Below are 12,658 nucleotides of genomic sequence, written 5' to 3'. Positions count from 1 at the left end.
AAGAGCCATACAAAAGGTACAAAATGCTACCAAGGTGAAAGGGTAAAAAGTTTATTCTGGCTATGGGATTTAGAGAGTTTTACAGAAGAGACCTGTGTTCCTGTATTAAGCTCCACACACCCAACTATATTATACAAAACCTGAGACAAGCAAAGGTCATACAGATAAACAGTTATTATAATACCATGTATTAGAATTAACCAGCACTCTAAGACAGTGGTTCTCAAAGTGTGGTGCCTGGACCAACACCATCAGCATCACCTGGGAATTTATTGGAAATGCAATTATCAGGCCCCACCCAGACATACTGAATCAAATTATGAGGGCATGACCCAGCAATCAACTAGTATTTCAAAAGCCCTCTAGGGGTGATTCTAATGCACACTGAAATTTGAGAACCACGTTCTAGGTCAGAAAATCTTTCACATATGTCAGATCTGAGCAGAATGACAAAGGATGAAAAGCAAATAACCAGAAAAGATGAGGCAGACAGGAAAATCATAGAAGAGGCATTCCAGGCAGAGGATGAATACACAAAGACCTAGAGGTAAGTACTTGGGAAGTGTGTGGTGAGAGCAATACCAACATATGAGTCTGAAAAGAAAGAAGGGGCCAGAGCATACAAAAAGGACCAGGCGTAGGCATTAGTTTCTCTCTCAAAGGCCTGGCTTGGTCCTTCATACATAGAAGGGCTCAGGTATCATACACCAAATTCAACTGTTTATCTTCTGAAATGTCATTTCATCACTGATAAACTACATAAAATCAAGCTTTCTACCCAATGCTACTTCAAGAGCAGAAGTAATTCTAGGGGCGCTAGAGAAAAGGGTAACTCAGCCTTGGAGACTGCTGCTGTCGGTTCCTAACATCCCACTATGTATTCCTTAACCCTACCAGACCGCTGTACCAATTTTTAGGTAATTTCCACACAAAGGTGGAATATTGGCACTAGATGAAAGGTAGACCTATTTTCTACAATGTCTCCAAGTTCCATCTTATTCTAACCACTTGTTTGCATGTAACTAACGTTTTTCTATATCATGTTGGTTTTTTCTCTTTAATGTTCAGGAGCCCAGGTATAGGGGACAGTTAGGTTCAGGGCCTCAGGTCTGGTCTCGAGACCTAAATCATATCAACAGCACTTAGCAAACAGGTTAAGCATGATTTTAGGAGGGGCTAACGACTCCCTAGTTTCCAAATAGGAACTTATTTTGACTTGTTATATCAACAAAAACACACCTTATTTTTACTAAAAATGTTCTTCTTCTTGAAAGAGAATAAAATAATATCCCTAAAATCAGCTGGATGTTTCACATGAATATCTTCTGAACGATATTGGAGAACCCGAGAAGTCTTGTTGATTAGCCAGTAGGGACTGAAGACAGATAGCACCATCCGAATGCCAACTCTTCTGACATGTATTGACAGGTCGACTGTCATCACTTCTGTGGAGTCAGAAGTAAAACACACAAGAAAGAATTCCGGAAGTGTATCACGTATACGGAAATGTCCACTCCAGTTTTTGCCCTGATATTTCACCAGAACTAATTCCATTATTTCTCCACTTATTCTTGAATGTAGAACATCAGCAGCACTGCCTTCTGCTAGCTCATGAGTTTCTGCTGTTCCCTAAAAACAAACAAAGACTGATTTTGCTTAGTGATTTTTTAAACTTCTGCAATAACAACATTGTATTTGATACAAATGCTAAGTATCCTACCAGATTAATTGACAAGTTCTCAATAAAGTAATATATTATGAATATCCACTAATCATTAAGGACTAAAAAGAAAACACTAGATCATAACCAAAGGCAGAAAATGTCTTTTGGCCATAAGTTTAAAAAAAAAGTCAGATCTTTGACAAGAATCATAGGCTGGATTTAGGAGCCCTGGCTGTTGTCCATTAAAATCTATGTCATTAAATAAGCCATTTAAATGACTGAGATTCAGCTTCATCCTCCATTTACATACTATGCCTAATAGTTTCCACATAAATAGACAAAGAAAAGTTATATCAAACTATTCTGACAAGCTATCTAAGTAAGGTAGGATTTTTTTAAATGAATGACAACATAATAAGTTAGGCACTTTTATTGAAGGCTTCTCTAGTATAAATACTATTTAGTTCATTTAATTAATTTTAGTCTTCACAAATCAGGTTTGGCTAATTGTCAGATAAAGAAAATAAATAATTTAGGTTCCAAACACTTTCCAGACTTGTGTATGTTAAAATGTGTGACATACAGAAATTTAAAAATATTTATAATACTTCATTACTAGAAAATGTTCCCAATTATTTAACAAGGACAGTAATTATTTTTAAGTTCAACAGAAACTGGGAACAAATAATCACATTAACCTTAAAATTAACTTTAGAATTAAGATAAAATATTTTCTCACTGGCTTTTTTCTGTCCTTCAGATAATAGATTTTTACTTAATTACAGTCAATATCATAACTAATAATGGACAAACATGTAAATTGACCTTACCTTCACTACACTAACCAGCCAATCAGGAGAGTATGCAAATTAACCTAACAAAGATGGTGGTTAATTTGCATATGTAGGCTCCAAGCGGTGGAGCGAAGCCTGACGGCCCGGAGGCCAGAGCAGCGACGGCCCCTGGGCCAGTGGTGCAGCGAAACCTCACGGCTCCAGGGCCGGCTCCGGCTGGAGCCTGGCCAGAGAGAAGGCCTGGGTGCCGGGAGCCGGAGGAAAACCGGTGCCAGCAGCCAGGGGAAAGGAAGGCCTATTGCACGAATCTCTTCGTGCAACAGGCCTCTAGTTATTATAATAATTGTGGATGGTGTCAGATAGGAATTAGACTTATTGGGGCAATCACTTAATAAATGTCTAATCACTATGTTGTTTACCTAGAACTAATAAAATATTGTATGTCAACTGTAATTTAAAAATAAAAAATTATAAAAATAGATAGATTATTATGGTTCTTAATTTATGACAGATGCAGCAGAGTTAGATGATAGGGAACAAGGAGGCAAACTGCCTCTGTTCAAATTCCAGCTCTACAATTTATTAGCTGTAGGATCTTGGGCCTGTCACTCAACCCCACTGTGACTCAGTTTCCTCACCTGAAAAATGGGCCTGATAAGAGTACCTACTTCAGGAGGTTATAATGTATTAATACATCTACAACACACAGCATGGTGGCTGGCACCAAATAATGCTATTCTAGTTTTTGCTGTTATTAATATTATTAATGCATTATAAATATGCTATGTAAAACACTAACCTCAACTAAAAATATTATTAAAAAAACTAGAATTCACCCCGTGCAATAATAAAAATCAAACAAAATGCAAGCAACATACCTCAAGTAAATATTTTAGGGAATATGGGAGAAGATTCCGCAAAGTGAGGGTAGGGTACAGATGAATAATGTAAGCTGGGTCCCAGTCTTCCCCATGTGTACAGATATAGCTTAACTCATCAGGCAGAGCAACTGTATTGACGATGAGAGGTAAGAAGTTGACTTCTACTGATGGACACTGCAGCATGCATCTCACTTCCCTGCTCCTGTGAAGTTCTTCCTTCCAGGAAATGTAAGTGGTGGATTCTCGGTATTGATTCTCTAAGACACCAGCTGGTTGAATAAATAATTGACATCTACAGGAAAAAAAAGCAGGGTGGAGAAAAAAAGTTTTTATTGAGAATGTAAGAAAAAGAATCTCGTTAAGTCTCCTTATTAACTCTACAAGGTAAGCACTATTATCCCTATTTTTACAAGTGAGAAAACCAAAGCTAAGAAAGATTAAAGAAACTTGCCCAGTCACAATGCTAACAGATGGAGGGATGTTCTGGGGGAAAAAACACTCTGTAAACAATAATTTTTTTAATCCTCACCCGAGTATATTTTTTCCATTGATTTCTAGAGAGAGTGGAAGGGAGGGAAAAAGGGGAGAGAGAGATAGAGATAGAGACAGAGATAGAGAGAGAGAAACATCAATGTGACAGAGACTCATCGCTTGGTTGCCTCCCACATGCAATCCAGATTGAGGGCAGGGCACAAACCCCCAACCCAGGTGTGTGCCCTTGACCAGGAATCAAACACGTGATGGTCTCCTGGCCGACACTCTCACCACTGAGCATACCGGCCAGGGTAACAATGATAATTTTTTTAAAGTCATTTCAAATAAAAAGACAATCTAATAAAAATAGGTCTAAGAAGATTCTAAAACATCAAATATAAAATAAATTTTCATCTGGTAAATTCAATACTATAAATGTATATCTCTATAACTCCATATATGTCTAAAGGCTACTTTTACAGATCTTTAGATAATAAAACTATAAGGTCATCTTTTCTAAAATATAAGTCCCCAATTCTTAGATTTTAAAAAATATACATTATGAATCTTTAAAAGCTTAATATATTCAAGAAAGTACCTACCTATATGAATCTAAAGGAACATGGAACTCCTCTTCAGGTCTTGCTACTCCAATGCGCTCCAGTAACTTAACATTTTTAACAGATTTATAGATGATGAATGCAATAGAGAAATGGTTTTTAATCTGTTGGATAAAAAAGACAAACACTGTTTAAAAAGATGCAGAAGTTCAAAAGAAAAATGTGAACTGCACACAATTATTTTTACATATAAAGTTTCAAGGCCAATATTAGAAGACATTTTTATTGGTAATTGGAAATTTTTAGAACACTTAAGTGCTATATATATGAAAGGATGTTTAAGTGGCAGTTAAAAATTATTAGGGTAGTCCATACTCTCCTACATGCTGATGTTTATTTTTTTAAATATTTTTTATTGATTTCAGAGAGGAAGGGAGAGGGAGAGAAAGAGACAGAAACATCAGTGATGGCAATCATTGATCAGTCACTTCCTGCATGCTCCCTACCAGGAATTGAGCCTGCAACCCAGGCATGTGCCCTGACTGCAAATGAAACTGTGACCTCCTGGTTCATAGGTTGACACTCAACCACTGCACCACGCAGGCCTGGCCATACTGATGTCTATTGTTAGTGTATAATGTTATCATTCAAATACATATTAATCTGAAGATTTCAGGCATAATACTTTTTCCATTAAAACCTTTTCTCAATGCACTACATGATTATATTGAAAAGGATAGAAAAGGAATTACGAGAAAAAAGTAGTACAACTCTCTTTTCTTTACTACAATGTGATTTAGGCTTGAACTAATAGCAAACTGAGAGCTAACAATAGCCAAAATTTGAAATCATTTCCTTTTTATCTGATGTTATAGATAGGAAGACATTCTTTTGCTGACCATATACTAAAATCTGCAATAATGCACAGAAAAGGAAAAAATGGATAAAGCCTTAAAGGTATAAAAAAAAACAATCATATAGAGTAAGATGTTAAAATTTAGGGGTAGGAATCTGGGTAGAGCATTCCAATATTCCTTCACACATACTTGAAAAATTCAATCCCAACTGATATACAAACAGAATGAAATGTTACCCTATTTGACAGACAAATTATATAAAATTGCTCAGTTCTGAATCTTTAAAGAATAGACAAAAAGCTTCATTAAAATTAAGCCCAGGAGGAAAGAAAAATGGGCTTTAAATTAGCAAATTTGTCTTAATCAGACATTTAAAATAAAGAATATTATAAAAGCAAATTGGGTAGGAAATAGTAGCTAGTTCAATCTGTTATTTATTTCTAAAGTAGAGGCCCAGTACATGAAATTCATGCACGGGTAGGGTCCCTAGGCCTGGCCAGCAATCAGGGCCTTCCAACTGCTGGCAGGGGCCTTTCTTTGTTCCGTGCTGCCCCCTGGTGGTCAGCACATGTCATAGCGAGCAATCAAACTCTTGGTTGAATTCTGAGGGGAAACTTTGCATATTAGCCTTTCATATATATAGATAATCAATAATAACTTAATGAAGTTTTACTATATTCCTATATTCACCCAAATGATTTAATATTAATCGATATACTTAAAGGGACACAGTTCAGTTTAATACATTACCTGAAGAGGAGAGCGAAGGGTGATCACTTTATTCCCTTCAGTTGCATCAATTTGTACCAAGACTGAATCAGAATGACTGGCATTGGGATTCCGTACATTGTACAACTGCCGACCAGGTCTGGCAATAGGGACTTTTGCAACTTCTGTATATCCATGAGGTACTAATTCAAAGCATAAGTGAGAAGCATCCAAGTTATTAATTTAATTATATTTCTCCTGGAATAATCATCAGTGTCTAAAAGTAACGACAAGTGTTCTCCTTCATGCCTATAAATAACTACACAATATGCTTGTCTAAGACATAGGAACTAACAAAGAAAGAAAATGAGCTATTATTATAATATTTAGGACCCAAAATAATTTCTTTTGGGGTTTTAAATATATTAAAATAAACTAACATTGTGGTGTTTAGAAATTCTTTATTGCCTCAGGTGTGGCATGCAACATTTTGGAAGGAAAACAAAGAATTGATCAAGAAGACATGAATTGAAGCAAATGATGGAAAGTAATATTTTATTTAACACTGATCAACTCACAGTAAAATTATATAGAAAATACATGTTTGAATACTTTTAATTGCTGGGCAGTAAAATGTTTTCTTTAAAAAATAAAAAAAATAAAAAAATTCAATTTGTTCCATATCCCCTCAACCACATAGGAACTTTTGTTTGTGATGGTAATAACTACTGTCAATATTTTAGGACTTCTGAATATAATTACTTTTCTCTCCTCATTGAACTCCCATCCTTACTGAAACATATCACATACTGTATTGTTTAAAAACAAAGAATTAATCTAGTTTCTAAGGTAATTCTTAAATTAATTAAGTTTAATTTTCTCAAGTTTAAAGGAAGAAAAAAAGAGACAAGTGTCTATCAAATATCTGTTTCAAGCCTTTAGAAATGTCATCTCCAAAGGCATCTTCAACAAAATATTTTTTTCCATATTTTGTCAAAAATAAACCCACACCAACATTCCAAAGATGCCCTTAATATATGATCTCACTTATATGTGGAATCTAATGAACAAAATAAACAGATGAACAAAATAAAAAACAGAGGCATGGATAGATGGAACAGACAGACAGCTTTTAGAAGGGGGGGGGAGGTTCTGGATGAAAGAAGGTGAAGGGATTACCCAAAGAACATATAGGCATAGCCCATGGGCACAGGCAGTGTGGTGATGGCCTGAAGGAAGAGGGGGTGGGGGTTGAGTGGAGGTGGGCAAAGCTGGGGGATGAGGGGAAGGGAAGCCAGGGAATGGGGAGATCTGTAAGTGTCAACAATAAAAAATAAAGTTATAAAATATAAATAAAACAAATAAATATAGCATACCAAAGGTCAGGGTGAAGAAGGAGCTTTCTTGGCGGCTCAATATAGATAGTTTCCCTTGACATGAAGGTTCCCTGCTGGCATATTCCAATTCCAAATTCTGACCAGCATGAACATCATAAATATCACTTTTCTCAGGGGAGCCCATTACTCTGAGATTATGATTGGGCTGCACCTTAGTGGGAACACCTAAAGCATTTTTTATTGTAAAAGGAGGCTTGTCTTTTAAAGAGTAGTCAAAAGTAGAAGCAGTGCCTTCTGAAAAGCCCTGAAAAAGGAACACATCACAAAAATTTTGCAAGATGAAATTTTTTTAAAAAAATTATACTATAACTACACATTTTAGAAACGACTTTTGATTACAAACAAAAATAATCCATACATGTTTCAATTTTTTAATTTCTTTTGAAATATTCCAAGAAAGAACCAAACATACCTTTGCTAAATTATTGAAAACATTGAGACAACTTTTGGATATTGTTATATTCATTGTATCTCCTGAAGAAATATGAACTGCTGTTTGTGGCTCAGGAAGAAAAATAAAATCATCTCCGGGCATCAAACTTTTATCCTGGACTGGATTCTTCTTTACCTGTGAGGATAAATAACATTAACAAGTTTAAGTTACTAGTTGATTAATAATAAAATTAAAATATTCTCAATAGAGTTAAATTCTCCTAAACTAATCACTTTATATTAAGAATCCCCTAGTCTCATTTTCAAAAATATTCAGTGCTTCACTTTTATTTAGCTCAGATCAGCATTCTTTCTCTCAGTGTGTAGTCAAGGGCACGGATGAGTGTTTAGAACTATGCCATGAAAGCACTCAAAGTCAACTACAATACTTGTCTCTTGTGCACTCCCCACAGCAAGCTATAACCCAGTGTTGCCTGACTAACTGGTTGTTGATGAGCAATCTAAGATGAACCTTAAGTTTAAACTGATCCTTGCTGGAGTTAATATCGGGAATTCCTTCTATTGTTTCACCAGTAACACCTATAAATAAGTAATATGATAAGCTTTCAACCAGCCATCAGACTTTATCATAGCTTTTACTCTAATAACATTTCAAAAGCTTTGTAAAACATTCTTTGTTAGCCTGACTATTCCAGTGAGAAGTAGGTCATAAATATTACTTCTACTTTACTGAGAGGAAACGAGGACACAGGTTAAGTGGCTTCTTGTCTTTAAAATAAGAATCTGTTGCAAAAGGTAAGATTTCCTTCTTTTTTACAGCCAACTAGTATTCCATCATGTAAATGTGCCATGGCTTTTTTATTCACTCATCTACTGATGGGCACTTGGGCTGTTTCCAGATCTTGGCTAATAAAATTTGGCAATAGCATGGATGGACCTGGAGAATTTATTCTAAGTGAAATAAACCAGTCAGAGAATGACAAACACTATATGAGCTCACTTATATCTGAAATATAATAAACAAAATAATTTAACAAATGAAACAGAAACAGAAGCATAGATATGTACGACTGACAGCTGTAAGAGGGGAGGAGGGCTAGGAGGACGGGTGAATAAAAAGGTGAAGGGATTAAGCAAAAAACCCAACACTAGATAGACAGACAGACAAATAGATAAACATCACACATAGACACAGACAACAGTATGGTGATAGCCAGAGGGAAAGAGGAATGGGGGGGGGGAGGCTTAATAGGGTAGAGGGGAGATAACTGGGGACAGAAAGAGTCTTTACTTTGGGCGATGGGCGCACAAAGCAGTGTGCAGGTGATGTTTTATTGCATTGTAAACTTGAAACCTGCATGGTTTTGTTAAACAATGTCACTTCAATAAACTCAATAAAGGATAAAATAAAAACATAATCATGAACACAGACTATAGTGTGGTAATTGCTGGGGAAGAAGGTGAGGGGAAGGTGGAGGAGGGCATGGGGGGAATAAATGGTGATAGACGGAGACTTGGGATGGTGAACACATAATACAGTGTACAAATGATGTGTTGAGGAACTGTGCACCTGAAACCTGTATAATTTTGCTAACCAGTGTCATCCCAATAAATTCAATAAAAAGGAAAAAATAAAAATCCTATATAATAAAAGACTAATGTGCAAATTGACCGAACGGCAGAACAACCGGTTGCTATGATGCGCACTGACCACCAGGGGGCAGTACTGCTAAGCCAGAAGCCAGGCTCACGGCTGGCGAGCTCAGTGGCGGTGGCAGGAGCCTCTCCCAACCTGCAAGAGGGTGCAGCCCAGGCTGACCCCCCCCCCCCCCCCCAGTGCACGAATTTCATGCACCAGGCCTCTAGTAAATAAATAATTTAAAATGTAAATAAATAATGAAATAAGAATTGCTTGAGTCCATTTCAGTGCCTCACACTTCAGTCAGACTGCCAGAAAGGTGTGTTGTGAAATTTGTTAAGGGTATATCGTTCATGTTCCTGTTAATCTAGAAAAATGCACTTTGATATCTAGGCATCTGAAGTGTTCTCAAGAAGCACCATTCAGAGATAACACAAAAGAATTGTGAACTAGCATAGCAGTTCTCAAATCATTGAGGATTCCAAAGAGCTTCATGTTATGTAGATTATATCTATCAATGTGTACTCTATTAGAAACTAAAGCTATGGCTCTCTGTCTTTTGGCTAAGATCAAGTGTAGAAACTAAAACAGAAAATTTTAAATATTCATTTAAAAATTACAATTATAAGTTAACATGAATAATATTTTAATAGAAAATAACTATTATAACTATATAGATGAAGGCTTGGAGGGTGGCAGAAGCTGGGTGGAGGGGGCAAAGGGAGGAAATAGGGGAAATCTGTAATACTCTCAACAATTAAAAAAAGTTTTTAATTTTAAAAATAATAAAGCTATATAGTGAAAAGAGGGACACTGACAAATTGATTTAGTGCCTGCCCTAAGAGAAGCAGGTGGATTCTCATTACTGCCTCTGCTTTCATTCTGTTGCAATATTGCTTAGTCTCTGGAAAACTCCATAGTATGCTCATGAGAGAATGAAAGACATCATCTGAATATTGCTATAAAGAGTTTTGACCTTTTTGGACTCCCTAATAGGGCTCAAGGATCTTAGACCACATCTTGAGAATTATTGCATTAAAATATGTACAGAAATATACATAGTGTCATTCTACACAAAGATATTTTATGTTTTCCTTACATCAAGCCTTAAATTCCATTGTCTCTTTCCCTCCACTCTCTCAATCAGTGGCTCCCAAACAGCATGGGTTTCATTGTAATAGTGAACCTGAAAAGGCACAGAATTATAATGAATCTTTCAACTTTAACTTTGTATTTCTATAATCAGAAGAAAAAATATTAAGTAATTAATGTTATATGTCAAAAGCCATTTTAACAAAGACACAAAGAATATATACAAAGAGGGTGCATTTTCCTTTACTCTATTTCCTTTACTCTAAATCTTTAAAAAAAGAAAGCAGAAAAATTTTTAAACAAATTATTTAGCAAAAGAATATTTAAAAGATAATAATGAAGTAAATAATACCATACATCAACAAATTAAACATTAGAATTCATATATATACTTGCTGTGGCCATACACAAACCAAAAATGCTCACATCTTAGTTTTGTAATTGTACTTTTGAAAAGTTGGTTGTGGAGATTCTAAATGATGTGGTCATACCTCTAGTGTCATGTCAGCAGAAGCAGCCATGAGGGAAGTCCAATTTTTTATATTTCCTGAAAATTTTGACTCCGCCAATAATAAAGGTACAGTTTGATGACCAAGTCCACATTCTAAGGTAACTTGCACTGACTCTACAGCAACAGTACAATTTTCCTCTATCAATGGCTGTTCAACACCTTTGAAATTTTCTGTTATTTCTGTTGCCATGTCAACACCAAGAAACCAAGAGTTATAATCACTAATAGATTTGACACCCCAAAGATTTCCTGTTTCCTTAGATGTATCTTTGAATTCATCTTCTTTTGTCTTTGGAGACAAAGCGGCCATGATTGTCATCACAGTATTAAGAATTATGGGTGAAATCTTTAAAAAAGAAAGCAGAAAAATATTTAGAATTAACTTTCCCAGATGAGAAGAATTAATACAAAATACAGAAGTTTAAAAGTAACTAATTAAAAATTTAAATATACTAAAGTCTTAACTAAAGAAAATAAGAGAGCACACACAAAATCATGTGTCAAGTTAATTAACCTCATAACAATAATTCCTGCTCTGATTACTCTGGAATTAAATAACTAATGTTATACATCAATTGTCAAAACCTAGTTACACTGATCAATTCAGAGTAAAATAGTGATATATAACGAGAAAAATGCAGAAGTGTAATTGAAGTTTTCATTTTCAACCAGCTGCATTAACTAAACCAATGTGTGTGATCCTCATCAAGATTTATACATGGTGCCCGGCCGGTGTTGCTCAGTGGTTAAGTGTCAACCTATGAACCAGGAGGTCATGGTTCAATTCCCGGTCAGGGCACATGCCCAGGGTTGCAGGCTTGAGGCAGCTGATCAATGATTCTCTCTCATCATTGATGTTTCTATCTCCCTCTCTCCTTCTCTGAAATGAATAAAAATCTATTTTTTAAAAGATTTATACATGGTTTTCATTTGTCTTATTGAAACAGGAAGCCAGAGAATCACTACAATACCCTTTCACTTACCCCAAGATTTGCAAATTTTACCTCTTACTATCTTTGAATAGTGCCGCTGCCCACCTGTTCATTTCTATCACTAAGCCTTAGTTCTACAATAATGATGTCTTCTATATCCAGTCAGCACACTCTCAGCCCACACTCCACACTTCCACCAGCATGATTTTTCTAAAACCCAAATCTGGACATGTCATTCCTATGCTTAAAATCTTCAACAGTTTCCCATAACTTTCAGAATAAAATTCAAACTCTCTTTGGTTTAGGACACAAAGTTCATTGTGACCAGCTATCTAATCCAGCGATTTTCAACTGGTGTGCAGTTAGAATTTTTAAAACATGCAATGCCTGACTGTTTAGTTAGGGGCACTGACCTCTTTTTCCTTAGATTGTAAAATAAAAAATGACAACAGTCAATACAACAATAGCCATCCAGTGTGAATAAATCAAAGTTATAACTATTTTTTGTCCGATTGGCAAAAAATATTTTTTTTTTGATGTGCTGCAGACGTTTAGTAATTAGTTTGTGTGCCATGAGATGAAAATGGCTGAAAAGCACTGATCTAATCAATTGGCTGATTTCCCAAAGTTTGAGCCATACTGGGTTAAACAAGTTAAATGGATTCTTTTATTGTTCATTCTCACAACCCTTACTTGTTTAATATGCTAAAGAGATGACTCATTTGCCAAAAGAAGGATCTAGTATACACTGCTCCCA

The 12,658-nt window shown here is 35.7% G+C and overlaps 1 protein-coding gene across 1 annotated transcript in view; it reads right to left on the bottom strand.

Moving 5' to 3' along the window:
- VPS13C (vacuolar protein sorting 13 homolog C) overlaps positions 1–12,658 on the bottom strand; it is a 176,419-nt gene that overhangs the window by 43,359 nt on the left and 120,402 nt on the right. Inside the window, exons 54-61 of the mRNA XM_023761255.1 lie at positions 10,950–11,315; positions 10,466–10,552; positions 7,747–7,902; positions 7,314–7,578; positions 5,980–6,140; positions 4,415–4,536; positions 3,336–3,630; positions 1,240–1,629 (exon numbers count right to left, since the gene is read on the bottom strand). Coding sequence (XP_023617023.1) covers positions 1,240–1,629; positions 3,336–3,630; positions 4,415–4,536; positions 5,980–6,140; positions 7,314–7,578; positions 7,747–7,902; positions 10,466–10,552; positions 10,950–11,315 — 1,842 coding nt within the window. The remainder of the gene's footprint in view (positions 1–1,239; positions 1,630–3,335; positions 3,631–4,414; positions 4,537–5,979; positions 6,141–7,313; positions 7,579–7,746; positions 7,903–10,465; positions 10,553–10,949; positions 11,316–12,658) is intronic.

Source organism: Myotis lucifugus, unplaced genomic scaffold (genome assembly GCF_000147115.1).
Source record: "Myotis lucifugus unplaced genomic scaffold, Myoluc2.0 scaffold_204, whole genome shotgun sequence".
Taxonomy (NCBI): Eukaryota; Metazoa; Chordata; class Mammalia; order Chiroptera; family Vespertilionidae; genus Myotis; species Myotis lucifugus.
Note: the sequence above shows the minus strand (reverse complement) of the source record. Positions and strands in the feature narration are given on the sequence as shown.